Source organism: Scardinius erythrophthalmus (genome assembly GCF_964197995.2).
Source record: "Scardinius erythrophthalmus genome assembly, chromosome: 12".
In the NCBI taxonomy this organism is placed as follows: domain Eukaryota; kingdom Metazoa; phylum Chordata; class Actinopteri; order Cypriniformes; family Leuciscidae; genus Scardinius; species Scardinius erythrophthalmus.
The window spans coordinates 2443895-2464047 of NC_138232.1; the positions used below are offsets into that span (position 1 = coordinate 2443895).

The following is a 20153-nucleotide window of genomic DNA, read 5'->3' on the forward strand; positions in this document are numbered from 1 at the left end:
CAGCTAGCCATATATTGTTCATTTAAATTTCCAGAGAGGTGGTCTCTTAAAGGGACAGTTCACCCATAAATGAAAAATCTGTCATTTACTCACCCTCAAGTTGTTCCAAACCTGTATAAATGTCTTTGTTCTGCTGAACACAAAGGAAGATAATTAGAATGTTTATAACCAGGCATATCTTGCCCCCATTGACTAGCATAGTAGGAAAAAATGCTATGAGATCTTAGTTACATTCTTCCAAATATATTTGTGTTCAAAGAAATGTATACAGGTTTGTTTGGAACAATTTGAGGGTGAGTAAATGACAGAATTTAAATTTTTTGGGAGAACTGTCCCTTTAATCGTCCGGTCCTTCGCGCCTGTAGGTGTCATTGTAGCTTCCGGTTTCCGCCTCAGCAACTGAATAAGAACCACGTGAGAATGACGCACTTCCGCTGCTTCAGTTTAGCGACACACGTGTGTGTTTATGAACATGCAGAGCTGTTAGTGTGTCAATCAGATACAGTTATATGTTTATGATTTGTGAGACTATATGACCGGGTCTCTTTTATGTAGAAAAAAATATATAAGATCAGATTTACCTTCTGAATAGTCACTAATAATAGTTATTAGTGCTCTGTTGTAGTAATCAGCCTGTGAGTTTTACAGCACACATGTTTTCTGATATGGATTTGATCAGAACTATTGATGAAGATGTTGAAGTGCCAGACGAGCCGGACTCAGCGTCGGACGATGAAGACGTAAGTTCAGATTCACTGAAAATTTACCATGTTTTTTATTTATTTTTGGGCCTTTACCATGGTAATACCATATTTTGGGCAGTGCATCATGGTAATAGTATGTTGTTTAAAGGTGTAGTAACGTTACTGTGTTTTTAGCCTCATACTGTGGTAATACCATGTTTTGTGATCTGTGTCATTATAATTCTACTTTACATGGAGATTTACCATGTTTTTGAAGTTTATATGGGGATGTAACTTACCATGGTAATACTGTGTTTTGATCCTCATACTGTGGTAATACCATGTTTTGTGATGTGCATCGTGTTTTTTTGAGGATGTACAATGGCAAAACTGACATAGTTAAAACTAAATCCATAAAAACAAATATTGTCCTTAATTGAAATGAAATGAAATATAAAAAACGAGCTAATTTAATTAGAGCTTGTCAATGAAGCAATTCACATTTTCACTTATTTTAACTTTACTAAATTAACTCAAAGTAAAGCTGAAATAAAATGGGTTTGTTACACCCAAAATGTTTTGTTTTGCAACATTATAAAGGTCTTTACTGGCACTTTTGAAGAATTGAATTCATCCTTCCTGAACAAAAGTCATATTTAATAAAAAAAACTTTATTTTAAGGTGTCCTTGTTACAGTGTAATAATACATTTAAGTACTAAGTAATATTAAGCAACTACATGCACTTACTAAAGGGTTAGGGTAGGATCAGAGTTTGGTTGAGGGTTAGTTGCATGTAATTATGCATAATTAATAGTTCTCACTGTAGTAACTACATGTAACAATGACACTAAAATAAAGTGTTACCTAAAAATGGGTAACACTTTATGGTAACGCTTTATTTTACAGACCTTGTTACATATTACATGTACTTAGTAATAACTGTAAATTATGCATAATTACATGCAGTTAACCCTCAACCAAACCCTAACCCTATAGTAAGTACATGTAGTTGCTTAATATTACTCAATACTAATATGTATAATTACAATGTAACAATGACACCTTAAAATAAAGTGTTACGCACTTTATTTTAAGGTGATGTAGTTACATTGTACTTACTCGAATAAGTATTGAGTAATATTAAGCAACTACATGTATTTACTATAGGGTTAGGGTTTGGTTGAGGGTTAATTGCATGTAATTATGCATAATAGTTATTACTTTAGTACCTACATGTAACAATGACACTAAAGTAAAGTGTTACCTAAAAATGGGTAACACACTTGGTAACACTTTATTTTACAGTCAGTGTTCTTGTTACACATGTTACATATACTTACCATAGTAATAATATTATGCATAATTACATGCAATTAACCCTCAACCAAATCCTAATCCTACCCTAACCCTATAGTAAGTGCATGTAGTTGCTTAATATTACTCAGTACTTCAATATATAATTACACTGTAACAATGACGTCTTAAAATAGTTATGTATGTAATGCACTTATAATTAGGGTTTGCTTTAGATCGCCATCTTTTAACGATGAATCATGCAGCTTGTAAATACCATTGCACACGAATGTCCTCACCATGGTATATTTGACAGCTGACAGTGTTGGCATCTGATAGCGTGACTCTAGCATGGATTGACTTGTGTTTGTTCAGGATCAGCCCATCGTGTTGAGTAAAGAGAAGCGCGCGCTGAAGGGCCGCACTGGAGACTTCAGCGCTGACTTTGAGTTTGGAGAGCGCGATGGCCTGTACAGCGGAGACTGGGCGATGGATGACGTGATGGCTCAGCTGAAGAAGAGGGTGAGTGAGATTCACACGGACGGAGAGATGCGTGTGGCTCGTGTCGGATCTTCATCTCTTCTTTCGCTTTTTCTTTCAGAAAGCGGCCACGACTTTAGACGAAAAGATCGAGAAAGTGCGGAAAAAGCGCAAAATTGAGGTAAGACCATGTTGAGTCAAGTCACCTTTATATAAATAGCGATTTATACAATATATGTGACCCTGGATCACGTCACCAGTATATTTGTGGCAATAGCCAACAATACATTGTATGGGTCAAAGTTATCGATTTTTCTTTTATGCCAAAAATCATGAGGATATTCAGTAAAGATCATGTTCCATGAAGATATTTTGTAAATTTCCTATATATAAAACGTTTATTTTTGTGAGTGAATGCTGCACAATCGCCAACATAAATGGGTAACACTTTAAAATAATGGTTCATTAGTTAACATTAGTTAACTACCTTAGTTAACATGAACTAAGAATGAACAATACTTATTCAGCATTTATTAATCTTAGTTAATATTAATTTCAACATTTACTAATACGTTATTAAAATCAAATGTTGTATGTGTTAGCATTAGTTAATGCACTGTGAAATAACATGAACAAACAATGAACAGCTGTATTTCTATTAACTAACATTAACAAAGATTAATAAATACTGCTACAAATGTATTGCTCATTGTTAGTTCATGTTAGTTAATATGTTATCTAATGTTAACTAATGAACCATTATTTTAAAGTGTTACCCATAAATGCACAACTTTAAAGGAGATTTTCCTCAATTTATATTCCTTTTATTTTTTATTTTTTTTCCACTTAAGATTCCAGATTTTCAAATAGTTGAATCTCGGCCAAATATTATCCTATCGTAACAAACCGTACATCAATGGAAAGCTTATTTATTCAGCTTTATATTCAGCAATTTAAAAAAATTTACCCATGTGACTGGTTTTGTCATCCAGGGTCACATATTGCTTCAGAGAAATAAACATGCAAATAACTAGCCTGGTTAAAACCAGACCATTCTCAGTAGTAACTGAGTTATGGTCTGGCAAAGCTTCATTAATAACTCATTTCCAAAGGGGCGTCACCAACGGACGTCGCTCAAATGCCTCTGGGCGCAGTTGGATAGACCTAAAACCAATCAGAGCGATCGTCATCGTGTAAGGCCATATGCTGCGTCCCAATTCGCCTATGTTACACTACGCCATAAAAGTATGTAACGTTACTCTTTTTGTGAAGAAAAGGTATTTACTTTTGAATGTGTAGCAAAAAAGTAGGCAAGCTTTGGGACATACTACTTCGTCATCTTTATCGGACCTGTCGCGTGCGTCCTGTCACGTAAACTGCCCTGTCACGTAAACTGCCCTGTCAATCATCTTGGCACAGTTAAAATCCTCTATTAAATCTAATTTAATTTCCTACCGTTTCGGAGAGAAATGTAGTAGCACGTTCATCTGCCAGTGGGTCTTTCATGGAGACTGTCCTCATGTGTTTGCAATTTGAATATAATAATGCATTTTAACATGGGTGCGCTTAACGGACGTCGCTCAAATGCCTCTGGGCGCAGTTGGATAGACCTAAAACCAATCAGAGCGATCGTCATCGTGTAAGGCCATATGCTGCGTCCCAATTCGCCTATGTTACACTACGCCATAAAAGTATGTAACGTTACTCTTTTTGTGAAGAAAAGGTATTTACTTTTGAATGTGTAGCAAAAAAGTAGGCAAGCTTTGGGACATACTACTTCGTCATCTTTATCGGACCTGTCGCGTGCGTCCTGTCACGTAAACTGCCCTGTCACGTAAACTGCCCTGTCAATCATCTTGGCACAGTTAAAATCCTCTATTAAATCTAATTTAATTTCCTACCGTTTCGGAGAGAAATGTAGTAGCACGTTCATCTGCCAGTGGGTCTTTCATGGAGACTGTCCTCATGTGTTTGCAATTTGAATATAATAATGCATTTTAACATGGGTGCGCTTAACGGACGTCGCTCAAATGCCTCTGGGCGCAATTGGATAGACCTAAAACCAATCAGAGCGATCCTCATCGTGTAAAGCCCGCCCCAACGTTTCTGATTGGTGCCGCGATTTTGACGGATTAGAAATGGGCTTGAATGAGCTCTTTGCCAGACTACTTGCAGAGCAAATCTAAATTTGGCAGAAGTTTGTCTGGGTTTTCCCAGGCTAGCAAATAACACAATCAATAATGAAACTTCATATTCTGCTGTAAAGCTGCTCTACTGAAGACAATATATCGTCGTTATTCTGCTTAAAGGTACACTATGTAACTTTTGGCCATGTAACGTTTAAAAAAACAAAACTGCAAGCATTTTGCAGAAGAACATTGTTTTGGTTGTGCTTGGGCTCTGAGGGACTGCGGATGAATATGATTCTCCTGTTGCTCATAAAACATTCACTATAGGCTTCAGAGATATAACCAGATGAAAGATCTCAAGCGGACTAGCTGAAGACGCTACTGTAGCTTTACCCATTATTAGACACGGTACTTCCTTGAATAAATTCCAGAACAGCGCTAAAACAACTATAGTTAAATGATCTTCACAATAGATCATGCTTTACAGTGTTAGAGCTGTATATGGAGGTTTATCTGTTCAATAACACACTTACTCTCCTGTCGCTTTTACAACATTTCAAATCCCTCAGTTCTCCATCTCTGAAAAGCCGATGTTGATTCTTGTTTTATTACGAGCTCTGTCGCTCTCTTTTCTCCAGCTGACTCTCCTCTGTTCAGCGTGTGTTATAAACTGGAGATTTAGTGACAACTAACCCCTGATACACACACACACACACACACACACACACACACACACACACACACACACACACACACACACACACACACACTCAACTAACCTCTGACACTAAACACACACACACAAACACACACACACACACACACACACACACACACACACACACACACACACACACATCTAACCTCTGACACTAAACACACACACACACACACACACACACACACACACACACTCAACTAACCTCTGACACTAAACACACACACACACACACACACACACACACACACAACTAACCTCTGACACTAACCACACACACACACACACACACACACACACACACACACACAACTAACCTCAGACACTAAACACACACACACACACACACACACACACACACACACACAACTAACCTCTGACACTAAACACACACACACACACACACACACACACACACACACACACACACACACACACACACACACACACACACACACACACACACTCAACTAACCTCTGACACTATGGTTTTTATACTGTACAAACTGTATATTCTATCCCCTTACACTAACCCTATCCCTAACCCTACCCATCACAGGAGACATTCTGCATTTTTACATTTTCAAAAAAACTAATTCTGTATGATTTATAAGCTTTTGTACCCATGGGGACCTCAATTTAGGTCCCCACGGTGACACGAGTCCCCATGAGTCTGTGTGCATTCAGGTTTAAGTCCCCACCGGTGTAACCCCACCTAACCCCACACGCACACACTCAACTAACCTCTGACACTAACACACACACACACACACACACACACACACACACACACACACACACACACACACACACACACACACACACACACACACACACACACACACACACACACACACACACACACACACACACACACACACACACACCTAACCTCTGACACTAAACACACACACACACACACACACACACACACACACACACACACACACACACACCTAACCTCTGACACTAAACACACACACACACACACACACACACACACACACACACACACACACACACACACACACACACACACACACACACACACACACACCTAACCTCTGACACTAAACACACACACACACACACACACTCAACTAACCTCTGACACTAAACACACACACACACACACACTCAACTAACCTCTGACACTAAACACACACACACACACACACACACACACACACACACACACACACACTCAACTAACCTCTGACACTAACCACACACACACACACACACAGACAGACACACACACACACACACACTAAACTAACCTCTGACACTAACCCCACGCGCACACACTCAAGTAACCTCTGACACTAAACACACACACACACACACACTCACACTCAACTAACCTCTGACACTAAACACACACACACACACACACACACACACACACACACACACACACACACACACACTCACACTCAACTAACCTCTGACACTAAACACACACACACACACACACACACACACACACACACACACACACACACACACACACACACACACACACACACACACACTCAAGTAACCTCTGACACTAACCACACACACACACACACACACACACACACACACACACACACAGACAGACACACATTCAACTAACCTCTGACACTAACCCCACAAACACACACACACACACACACACACACACACTCAACTAACCTCTGACACTAACCACACACACACACACACACACACACACTCAACTAACCTCTGACTTCCCACACACAGACATCAGTTATGGAAAAAAAAATTCAATTATGAAACAATTATTCAGCATCTCAATTGAGTTTTGTTTTGTTGAGTGTGAGTTTTGTTCTCATCCGATGCGGATAATGTCAGTGCAAATCGATAATATTTCTGAATATTAAGTGTCTCGATACTCAGTAATATTAAGTGCGTATTGTTTTAGAAGTTACAGCATTTGTTAAAGATTTGTTTGTTTGGAAATCATTTTAACTTCAAGAATTGTAACATGTTTGTCATATTTCTGCATCTGCAGGAGAAAACTCAGAAAAACAAGCAAGCAGAAACTCCAGCCTCGAAACCGGAAAACGATGATGACAAAGATGAAGATGAAGATGAAGAAGAACAGGATGAAAATGACAATAACAGTAAAGAATCTGCTGGAGATGATGATGATGATGATGATGATGATGAGGAGGTGGAGGAAGACGAGTTCTCATCAGGTGATGAAGAGGTCCTGAAGAAAGCAGGTATGTGGAAGAACGACACCAATCCAAACACCCTTTTTTATTCTCCTCTATGAACATGTTTGATTTATTTCATCCTTTCTTTTCTTCCAGACACTGTGAGAGAAAAACAGAAGAAGGGCAAGAGGAAAATTGTGAGTTTGAATCAGCTTTCTTGAGTTGTTTATGGTATAAATCTCATATGATTATGATGTTCTCAGTGTTTCACTCCTTTATTCCAGCCTGAAGCATTTTTTGAAGACGCTTCCCAGTATGACGATAACCTCACCTTCCCGGATATGAATCTATCCAGACCTTTACTGAAGGTCAGACTGACTATTGATTATTAATTTCATGTAATGTACACTTTTCATATATGCACTTTTATATCAATATTTATAAAACGGTTAGATCAAATCCTTGATTCTGATTGATTCACGATAAAACACGGCTTTGACCGCTTCACCCAACGGTTCTATGTATCACTACGCAACACCCCTAGCAACCACTCTTAGCAACTTAAACATGTTTGATCTCATTGATAATGTTCATTAAAGCTAGAGTAGAGTATTGTGAGAGATCGAGTGTAACGTTACCTGCATTTACAGTAGATTCCTTCAGGTCATTCAGGCCTATATTCACAATAAAAAAATCTTTTTGAATGTCCGCTGCGATATCTTGTCCTTTTAACAGTTGAGGGGTTTCCCCGTGACACACTAGACATTTTCAGAGAATGTCTAATAAGGGGAGATCTTCCACTCTCAGCAAACTTCCGGCTTCTGAACTGGCTGCAGTTCCACTCTGGCTCCACATGAGGGCGCTCACAGGACGAGTGCAGGATGAATGGAGGTCTATGGCGCTATACCCCTCAAAATCCACTTTTCTCAGGATATAATTGTTTGTCTAGTAATTTGAATGTTGTGTTCGAAAGGAGATGCAAAGAAATTACACATTGCTGGGTGTTAGATTTTTTAGAGTCACTTATTTGCTTTAAAAAGTCTTTTAAAATGTCAGACGTCATACACATCGTACGACCAGAGATACTGCTTTACGCAATCCTTCAGTCACTTTGGTGCTTTCGCGCTCTGCACTTTCTTTTCTCTCGAGGCATCGACAACACAGCCGACACAGGGAAACACATGTGCTCGAAGAGTTTCTGTTTTGTTGTTTTAAAAGACCACGCCGAAAATACACACACACACACACACACACACACACGATGCCATCAAGCGGTATCTCTGGTCGTAATCAGTCCTTCACTGACCAATCAGCGTTCATTAGCAGAATGCTAGCGTGTTATGGGCAACAACAACTCAACCTGTAAGAAATCGAAAGGACATAAGAACTCGTTCATTCAACTTTCGACCTATAACCCATGTTGAACTTGCAAAACCTACAATCAAATCTGAGATTTCTCAACGGCAATCGGGTGAAAGAGACAAATTTAGCCGTCTAGCTCCATAGACTCCCATTCATTCTGCACTCATGGGCGATCGCCCCCAGTGGAGCTCTGGTGGAACTACAACCACAATTCGGTACAATAGCACTTAAAGTAACAACATGTAACTTTTCAACCTTCATAATATATTTCCAAGACCCTTGTGATAGTACATCGACTTACAATAGGCTGAATGAGACGTCTGCCAGAGCCTGACGGGGTCTGTATCGCTTTTACTGGCACTATGTAACTTCGGGGTGCGGGTAGTAACCAGAGCTCAAAAAGAACTACAAAATTCGACTGCTTTACGGCATACGTCACTTTGCCCACCACTTCCTCAAATGTGGCCAACCAGCGCGTTTGTTTTCGTACGTCTGTTTTCGTCATGGCTGAAGCAGCAGCGAAACGTAAGAAGTCCAAGGTTTTGTCGGAGTAGAGTCGGAAGAGGAAAAGGGAGAGTGATAAACTGAAAGTCAGGACGAGGATCAATATTGGTCGAGCGTTTGCTCGCTGGCGTTAGCTTATGGATGAGGAGTGTTACCAGACCGATGCTGACTTGGCCGTCATGCTGTTGAACTAGTAAGTAACTGTAAATTGCTTGCATACTATCTTTAGTTTTTCTAATCTGTTGTCTGCCTGGCTACGTTACGGAAACTATCTGGTCCTCCATTTATTTATCTTCATGAATCAGCTAGTAGATGAGCGAATTATCAATCTGGTAGCTAGTAAACACTAACATGGTAGTTTTAGATGGTTAGGATGCTATCGCTATCATTCTCGTTCAGATTTGAGCATTGCAATCGACATGCAAATCGCAAATGTTTGAGTTAAAATGTTTAGTCTACTAAACATGTATAAATTATGAAAGGGGGAAGATTAATAATATTGTCATTGCCCATATGAAAAAAACCTGCATGCTTCATATACAGTAACCGTAAATCATTTTACGACAGCGGTAATGGACAATTCCGCTTCCAACCTGTAGGGCGACCGCAGAGGAAAAGTTCCATGTTGTTGCTTTAATAGGGAGTGGCCAGGCTCTCCGTAGACGGCTCTGGACTTACTCATAAAGACAGTTTTTGCCGCCATCTATTGGTGAAATAATGTGTGTAAAGTCTGTTGCTGTTTACGATCAGGGACTATTTTTTCCAGCGGAAGGAAGGCTTTTAGTGATTTTACTTGATTAAAGTTGCATAGATACATATTTTTCGGCTTTAATATGTGTATTGTGTGGTAACCGTTTAATAAGAGTAATAAGGTACTCGAGGCTAGCGCTGTATCTTGAATAAGTCACGGATGAATATTCACGATACAGCACTAGCCTCGAGTACCTTATTTCTTGCTTGCATAAAGCAATCATGGATTGCAAGTGACCATTTTTGAGTCGTTACAGACGTTTTTGACCTAGTAATGTTGGTTTAGGCTGCTAAATGATGTCAAGTAGCTCGTAAAAATGCTTTAGGGACAATAACCTGGAGAATTTCTTGAGAGAAATACATGGTGTCATCGGAATAAATGACCACTTTTATAAATGGTAATGGTCCATTAAAGAGAAACATAATTAAGCCCTAACAATGAAACATTGTAGAAGATGCACAGTTTCATCTCACGACGTTGTTTTCCTCGTGTTTCCTCAGGCCATCACTACTATGGGCTTTAAGCAGCCCACTCCTATTCAGAAAGCCTGCGTTCCTGTGGGGCTTCTGGGAAAAGACATCTGTGCATGTGCCGCCACTGGCACTGGTAAGACTTCCACTGTCTGTGCTTGATTGGACCAGAAAGAATATGAATATTACAGTTTTATTTTATTTATTTTTGTTTGTTTATTTAACAGGGACAATACACTGGGCATTGTCACACACAGACAACCGATGCCGTGTACATATAGCATAAAGATAATTTGTCCTCGTCCCTGGTTAAAATGAAGACAATTATCACAAAGAACAAAACAAATACACATACACATATACAGATAACTATGTGTATATGTTGTACCTAAACAAACAATGGCATATTGACATACCTAAGCACATATGTAACTTTATACACAGTCACAAACATAAAATATAAATGATCCTACATACAAAGAAAGAAAGAAGAAAAATAAACAACCAACCTAATTATGCGTAAGGTACTCAGTAACTGTAATCTCTATGATGTTTAGTTGACTGTGTGTGTGTTGTGTGTCTCAGGCAAGACTGCAGCCTTCATGCTGCCGGTTCTGGAGCGTCTGATCTACAAGCCGAGAGAGACTCAGGTGACGCGAGTGCTGGTTCTGGTGCCGACCCGAGAGCTGGGCATCCAGGTGCACACCGTGGCCCGTCAGCTGGCACAGTTCACCAGCATCAGCACGTGCCTGGCAGTGGGTAAGAGACGCCTCACTAGTAGAGGATTTACTCATACTTTCAATAGCTTTTAGATTTTAACTTTGCATTTTTCAGTTTAAGTTTCATGAATTTTATGTGTATTTTTTTTATTATATATCCATTTAGCTTTAAGTATTTTACAAATATTCCTATTTGTCTTATTTTTATTTCAGGTTTTGTTTTAGTAATTTTAGTACTTCACCCTAAACATATTTTATTTCAGTAAGTTGCCAAGGCATTTCTAATTAAGTTAATCATCTAATTACTTTCTTTTATTTTATTTCAGGTTAATTTTTGTAAACTATTTTCAATAGTTTTAGTTTTAAAGCTTCGGTAGTTTTATGTGCTTTTGTCATTTTGAGTTTTTGCTCTTTTCTTTTTTTAATACTACTTGTTGTCTTTTTTATTTTAGTAATTTTAGAACTTAACAACCTAAACTTATTTTATTTCAGAAAGTTGCCAAGGCAACATTTCTAATTTAAGAAGTATATCTAATAATTTTATTCTTTATTATTTCAACTATTTCTTTTTAAACCATTTTCAATAGCTTTAAAGCTAATTTCTGTTTTTCTTGAATTTATTTCAGTGTTTTTTTAAGACTTCTTTTATTTCAAGAAGTTGCCAAGAAACATCTCTGAATTTTAAGTTTAAGGTTTCCATTTAACAGTTATATTTTATTATTTCAGCTTTCTTTCTTTTTAAACGATTTTGTATAGCTTGTTCTAGTTTTATGTAGTTTTAGTAATTTTATGTGCTTTTTAAATTTTCATTAGCTTATGTATTTCTGTTTGTTTTTAATTTCTATTTCTAATTAGTTTTTTTCCAGGTTTTTAAAGGATTTTTCTTCGTTGTTTTAGGTGTAGTAAACAATAAAATCACCGGTTATGAATCACACTTTTGCTTTAATAGTCTTTCTCATGCTCTTACTTGCGACTGCACTGAAATAAGACCTCTCGAGTGGAGCAGTGCTGTAAATGAGGTGTTTGTGACTCTGTCAGGTGGGCTGGACCTGAAGTCTCAGGAGGCGGCGTTGAGAGCGGGTCCTGATGTCCTGATCGCCACACCAGGACGACTGATCGACCACTTGCACAACACGCCGTCGTTCGAGCTCAGTCAGATCGAGATCCTCATCTTAGACGAGGCCGACAGGTGAGAGGGAAACTTCTACAGCTACAAATTTGTCATTGTACTGTTTTGTTGTTGTGTGTTTCATTAAGAATAATAGGCTAATGAGCTCACCATTCAAGCAATCCGCCCCCAAATTGGTGCTAATTTGAAAGCGAAATTAAAATGTGTCCACGGGAGCGAGCCGAACGGAGCAAGCGCTGCTCCGAAAGGGAAGGAGCTCTACTGATTTTAATGAGAAGCCCTTCCTCAACCTTCCAATTAAATAGACCATCCATTATGAATGCACGTACAGACGCGCGCATTTTACTTTCGCCTTTAAATTAGCGATTTAAAAGCCCCCGCCGGTGATACCGGTGTTGTCAAACGTTGATTAACCGGTGGGAAAATATCCTTTTCCTCAGGATGCTGGACGAGTACTTCGAGGAGCAGATGAAGGAGATCATCAGGATGTGTTCCTATCAGAGACAGACCATGTTGTTCTCAGCCACCATGAGCGAGGAGGTGATGCTGCTCGTCTTCAGCTTTACTGACACATTATCCACTGTCAATCATGTGTTCTGAAAGATGCTTGATGGAGCCAGTGTCGAAGGGTTTGAAATCAAATACAGTATATTGTGCTAGACAGACAGACAGACAGACAAACATGGATGGAAAAATAGATGGATGGATGGTTGGATAGATAGACAGACAAGCAGATAGATAGATCGATGGAAGAATAGATAGATAGATAGATAGACAGACGGATGAGAGGATGGATAGACGGATGAGATGATAGATAGGAGGATAGATAGGAGGATAGATAGGAGGATAGAGAGAGAGAGAGAGAGAGAGAGAGAGGATGGACAGACAGACGGATGAGAGGATAGATGGACGGATAGATAGATAGAGGATAAGTAGATGGATGTAAGGATAGATACACGGATGTAAGGATAGATGGATGAATGGATGGAGGATGGATGGATGGATGGATGGATGGATAGATAGATAGATAGATAGATAGACAGACAGATAGATAGATAGATAGATAGATAGATAGATAGACAGACAGATAGATAGATAGATAGATAGACAGATAGACAGATAGATAGATAGACAGATAGACATAGATAGATAGATAGATAGATAGATAGAGGATAAATAGATGGATGTAAGGATACATACACAGATGTAAGGATGGATGGATAGAAATAAAGACAGACAAATTCCATTAAATAAATAAAATAAATACATTTAATAAAACTAAAATAACAATACCGCCGTTTCTAATTTAATTTCTTTACTAACAAAATCAATTAAGATCTTCTCATTTTGGCATAAAAATCATCCAGTTCCAGGCAGTGATCATATTGGCATCAGACAGATCTAGTGTTTGATTTGGCTGATATTAGAGAGAGATGAAATCAGGGTTTATTCTTTATAGACAAAACATTATACTATCTATCATCACATGGGTTGTGTGCCATATATAACACTATTGTTGGCTATTAGTCTGCTAGTGGCTATAATCATCATATCTATATTGGTGCGTTGTGAATGTGTTTCCAGGTGAAGGATTTGGCGTCGGTGTCGTTGAAGCAGCCGGTGAGGATCTTTGTGAACAGTAACACAGACGTGGCGCCGTATCTCAGACAAGAGTTTGTGAGGATCAGACCCAACAAAGAGGGAGACAGAGAGGCTATTGTTGCAGGTACAGTGCCCTAGTGAGGGGTCTTAATAGTCTGCTGTCTGAATCACGTCCTTTTAAGTGACTTTTCTCATGTGAACCACAAGAGACTCACTGACGGTCACATTTATTCCAGCAGAGTTTGGCATTAGTGTGTTGCTTTAATAAGCAAAAAATATGCTTAATCACATGCAAATATCCACTTTTTACATTACATTACATTCAACAATTTATAATCAGTAATGAATATTTGTTTATATGTATTTTTTATGCATTTATAACACATCTTTCCCTTGAAACCATCCGTCATCTTTTTTTTGCTAAATACAATCAGTGATTTTATTTGTATTTTTTATTATTATATATGTACTATTATAGTTGGCTTTTATTTTGATACATTTTTTAAAAAATATTTCTATTTATCTTTATTTTTAATTCAGTTTTAGTTTTAGACATTTGTTTCTTCAGCTTGCCAAGGCAACATTTTTAATTTTCATTTAAGTTTTTTTTTTACATTTTAATATTTATATTTAATTGCATATCAGCTTCATTTAAAATTACCAAAATTATTTAAATTTTAGTTAAAGGATGCATGCAACATTGCAACACAAAAACAAGGTATTTTAGACAAATTTTCCTGCAAATGTTTGACATTGTGCCTTGGACGTTTGAGGATCATGTACAAACTAAAGGAAAAGGAAAGCATTAAAGCATCACATGACTCTGTCCACAGCTCTCCTCACCAGAACGTTTCATGATCACGTGATGCTCTTCACTCAGACTAAGAAACAGGCTCATCGCATGCACATTCTGCTGGGTTTGATGGGGTTAAAGGTCGGCGAGCTTCATGGAAACCTGTCTCAGACGCAGAGATTGGAGAGTCTGAGGTGCCGTGAACAGTTCCGTCTGATTAAAAACACAAATATTTGCCTTTAAAAGGAGCTGAAGGAAAGACGTCTCTGTGTTTCAGGCGTTTCAAGGATGAGCAGATTGATATTCTGGTGGCCACAGATGTCGCCGCCAGAGGACTGGATATAGACGGGGTGAAAACTGTGAGTTCTCATTCGTTTGCACTGAGTATTAATATGAGTGAAGCCACGATATGTGAATGCATGTGTGTGTGCAGGTGATAAACTTCACCATGCCCAACACGGCGAAGCATTACGTGCACAGGGTCGGCAGGACGGCCCGCGCGGGTAAAGTGGGCCGCTCCGTGTCTCTCGTGGGCGAGACTGAGAGGAACATGATGAAAGAGATCGTGAAACAAGCCAAAATGCCCGTCAAAGCTCGTGTCATTCCTCAAGGTAAGGACTGAGGAAAATATGCTCCCAATTTATGACCAAATCTTTTTTTTTTTTTTTTTTTATGAATCTGTCAAACTGATTAATAAATCTTTCTAAATGATACATTGCATTTTGATCGGTTATATAAAATTGATTATAAATCCTTTTCCAGTATCACAAACTACTAGAAATCTAATTTAAATTCATTATTATATTTTAGCTTTATTTCTTTTTAAATAATTTTTGTAATGTGCTTTTGTCATTTTTATTATAAAAAATATTTTATTTTGTTTATTTATTATTATTATTATTATTATTATTATTATTATTATTATTATTATTATTATTATTTCTGTTTGCCTTAAATTACTAAAACTGAAAAAGTATTTTGACCTAAATTTGTTTGTCGAGGCAACATTTCTTATACAAGTTTTTCATATAATAATTATTATATTTTGTCATTTCAGCTTTATTTATTTTAAAACCATTTTAGCTGTTTTAGTTTTTTTTTATATATATATATATTTTTTTTTAATTAGCTTTTAGTTTAATTTGTTAAAATATTTGTCATTTTGTTATGTGCCTTTGTAATTTTTTTTTTTTTTTTTTTTTTCAGTTCTATTTCAATATTTCTTTTTTTCTTTTTTTTTTAAGCTGTATTTCAGTTAACAGAAAGGTTTTTAATAGTTTTAGTTAATGATGATAACTCTGGAATGAAGCAGTGCGTATACTATAGGAAATAAAGGCAGGAACTATTTAAAACCAATTTTTTTTTTTTATTGGTTTTCAATATATCACAATCTAATGGAAAGCTGTTGTGAATTGATTGTTTGACGTCACCAGAGGTGATTCTGAAGTTTCGTGATCTGATCGAGAAGTTGGAGAAGGACGTGTACGCAGTGTTACGCTTGGAGAAGGAGGAAAAGGCAATGGCTCATTCAGAAGCGCAGGTCTGACACTCTTCTTTCAAACATTCAGCTGTCTGATTAAACACACCGACTCCTGTGGTATTAAACGGTGGGTGTGTGTGTGTGTGTGTGTGTGTGTGTCCAGATCAGTTTAGCTCAGAAGAGGATAACACAGAGCGCAGACGAGAAACAGCCGCCCAGAACCTGGTTCCAGACACACGAGGAGAGGAAGAAAGACCGCAGTGAGTCTCCATCAATGCATGCTCTCTCCTGAAACACACAAACACACTTCAGTTCAAAAGTTTTTAAAAGAAGTCTCTTCTGCTCATCAAGGGTTGATTTATTTGATCAATTATACTGTAAAATTGTGAAATATTATTACTATGTAAAATAGCTGTTGAATATATATATATATATATATATATATATATATATATATATATATTAGTTAAATATGTAATTTATTCCTGTGATCAAAGTTGAATTTTTACTCCAGTCTTCAGTGTCACATGATCCTTCAGAAATCATTCTAATATGATGATTTGATGCTCAAGAAACATTTCTGATTATTATCAATGTTGAAAACAGTCTCCTATTTTTGTGAAAACTGTGACATTTTATTTTTCAAGATTCTTTGAATAAAAAGTTCAGAAGAACATCATTTATTTGATATAGAATCTTTTGTCACATTATAAATGTGTTTGTCACTTTTGATCAATTTAATGCATCCTTGATGAATAAAAGTGTTAATTTCATCAGAACAACAAAAAAATGTATTGACCCCAAATTAAGCAAATCCATTCAATATGACCACATTCACGTCCACATAATTCTTTGATTCAATAATTGTTTGTGTATGTCTTTGTCAAAGTGGCGAAGGTGCTGCAGGATTTTGATTTTGCTCTGAGAGGAAAGAAAAAACGTGCAGAGTTCCTGAAACAGGGCAAGAGAAAAGAGTTAACGGTGAGACTTCAGTCCTGAGTTGAAGTAAACTGGACTTATTTAGTAAGATTATGCATGAAAAGGTTTTGGATTTTTTTTTTTTTATCATATGTTAATTTAAAAAATCTTGTATAATATGACTTGCTGTTTTTTTTTTTTTTTTTTTTTTTTGTATTTAGATGATATTTGTATTTTTGTAAATACATTTTTACCATGAAAATAGTTTTGAATGCTGACATGGCACTAAATAAAATAATCTGAATCTGAAACTATACCATCAGAAATGAAATTTGCTCTTAGTAATGAATCCATGGGTCATATTTTTTTCTTGGGAGTTTGAGCACTGTATGATTCGTCAGATGTCACTTGAGTTTTGAAATGCTGAACGTGTGTGTGTGTGTGTGTGTGTGTGTACACCAGGCTGAGGAGAGAGCTCAGTTCGAGGTGCTGAAGTCTCAGATGTACGCTGAACGAGCAGCCAAACGCGATCGCAAGCCGAAGCGAGCCAGAGTCGTTCCAGAAGACGAACCCGTTCAGAAAGGTTCGCAAATAAACTCCTGTAATCCTCCAGCATGGACTGACATTCTCTCAAACCTTGAGTTCAAACTCTGACTGTTAGCTTGAACCTTCTTCTTCCAGCTAAAAAACCGAACAAATCTAGGAAGAAGTCTGTGTTTGACAAGGAGCTGACGAACACCAGCAAGAAGACGCTGAAGCAGTACAGAGCGGGGTGAGTGGCGTTCCACATCTCAAGGTTTCTCATTCTTGTGTCTGAGTCTAACAGTGATTTCTCTGTCCAGGCCGTCCTTCGAGGACAGGAAGAGACTCGGCCTTCCAAACAAGAAGGGAGGACGCTTCAAGTCAAAGTCCAAGTGAGATTTAGTATTTCATTCAGATTAGATATTATAGATGTGCTCATTTTTCATGCATCTGGAAACACTTCATTACTAAAGTGCTGTTAAATTAAATTAAAACAAAGTGTTGATATTTAACTTTTATTTTTCATTAATTAATAAAAGAAATACAATGCATTGGTTGGGAATTATGGAGGGATTTGACATGATTAAATGTGTCATGAAATGCAATAAATGTATAAAAGTACAATATGCAAGCATGAGTAAATACATTTGTCATGTAAAATAAAGGATGTGAAATACCATACAAAATGGCCTCTAAAATAAAATGTGAATAAAAAAACCTCACACCCTTGAAATAAAATAGTGCACAACATAAAGCAAATCGGTGTATCTTGGAAAAATGTTATACATCACTAAATAATTAAATATAAGCATAAGTATTTAGTAATATAAAGAAATATAAAGGGTGAGAAATGTATTTATACATTTATAAAATGTACTTACTTATGCTTGCATTTCATTGTACTTTTAATTCTTTATTGCTACGTTCCGTTATGTATTTAATCAAATCCTTATATAATTTAGGCTCCCTGCATAGGGAATTATAATGTTTACATACACATATATTTGGGATATTTGTGGATATTTAATTTAATTAATCAATCAACGATACTATTGATCAGCATTACCAAACGTGGACGTTCCACTAGAAACAAACATTGATGTATTGTTTTATTTAATACTGTGAAGCTGCTTTGATACAACCTATGTTGTGAAAAGCGCTATATAAATAAACTTGACTTGACATATACTGTAAATTATGTGTTTTTTATTTATTTTTATTTTACAGTTATTATGCAAACTGGTTTTAATGACCTTGTATTAAATGAGAATAGATATTTGTGTATTTACAGAACTGCTTAAACTGAAATTAAGGTAGTAATAAATTGTGACTTAAGTAAATGTGTATATTTTAGGTAAATCTAAAGCAAATGTCTTGATAGGTTTCATACAAGAAAATGAATGAATGGTGAAAAAAGCATAATTTCTGCCAGTCTTCTCTTAAATCCTTTGTGTCTCTCCAGGTTCAGAAGAAGGTGAAGCCGTGACTGATGCAAAACTTCAAGGGAACATCTGCCTCTTTATCATTTTATCATCATCATCCTCCCTCCCAAACCCCTCCAATAAAACTCTACAACCGAACACCTGTGTTTCTGTTTGTCATGCATGTGTAGAGCAGAGGATACGTGTATAACCAACGGCTAATGAGCACCAGAAATAAGATTTATTTCCCCTTGATTTAAGCCAAACTATCCCTGCAGGACGAGAAGATTGAGTCTCATAGAGGTGAAGTCAAACAGAGAGCCCAGAATATCACCGACAGCATCTTTACAGCCCACGTGAAACAATGGATCTGTGTCTTCTTTATCAGCCGACCTTGAAGATAATGCAGAGAGAAGCTCTCCCTCGTCCCACGAGAGATGAATGAAGCTCGCACATTCTTCACAGGAAAGATGCATACTGTGTAAAACTGTATCATAGTTTTAACCCTAACACTATGTCCATGATCCAATTTAGATGTTCTAAGTAACTTTGCAACTATACATGTCTGCTAACTCTCAGTAGAGTTTGGGTTTGGGTTAGTAGAATAAGTTGAGTTATAGTTGCAAAGTTACTTAAAACTAGTAGAATGTCTAAAGTGGACCATTGAAATAAAGTGTAACTCGTTTTATTTTAGACATTTGCTGTGGGGAATGTTGGCTGCGTTAATATATATAATCAACCTGCTGAGTGAACTAAATACTTGTGTAAATATCATAGCTTTTGTTTTGCGCAGTGATTATAAATCATGTTCAGCTCGGAAGAAGCAAAACAAGATAAGGCTTGTGTTTTTAGTGAGATTCTTTATGAGGCCAACCTTGTATGTTCATATATGACTCTACAAAAATCATTTACTCAGTTATGGCACACGTCTGACCCAGTTGTAAACATGGCATTCATTTCCCCCTTCTTTTTTAAGTTCACTTGGCAGTATCTGTAGAATTATGATGAAA

The 20153-nt window shown here is 37.2% G+C and overlaps 1 protein-coding gene across 1 annotated transcript; it reads left to right on the top strand.

Moving 5' to 3' along the window:
- The first annotated feature begins 425 nt into the window (after positions 1–425).
- Positions 426–19300, top strand: ddx27 (DEAD (Asp-Glu-Ala-Asp) box polypeptide 27). Its single transcript, XM_081380884.1, has 21 exons — positions 426–740; positions 2353–2499; positions 2579–2638; positions 7325–7538; positions 7629–7669; positions 7757–7840; positions 10590–10695; positions 11145–11318; positions 12317–12467; positions 12848–12947; positions 13992–14133; positions 14843–14996; positions 15080–15161; positions 15236–15413; positions 16236–16342; positions 16446–16542; positions 17172–17263; positions 17663–17783; positions 17882–17972; positions 18043–18114; positions 19185–19300. The coding sequence occupies exons 1-21, from the start codon at positions 654–656 to the stop codon at positions 19198–19200; spliced, it is 2316 nt and encodes a 771-aa protein (XP_081237010.1). The 5' UTR covers positions 426–653; the 3' UTR covers positions 19201–19300.
- Positions 19301–20153: the final 853 nt, after the last annotated feature.

Bases quoted from the DNA above. Each gene is read 5' to 3' on its own strand.
- ddx27 (XM_081380884.1), top strand. From the start codon at position 654: ATGTTTTCTGATATGGATTTGATCAGAACTATTGATGAAGATGTTGAA. The intron at 7,841-10,589 runs GTCAGACTGACT...GTGTTTCCTCAG, and splicing joins TATCCAGACCTTTACTGAAG to GCCATCACTACTATGGGCTT. The intron at 15,414-16,235 runs GTAAGGACTGAG...TGACGTCACCAG, and splicing joins AGCTCGTGTCATTCCTCAAG to AGGTGATTCTGAAGTTTCGT.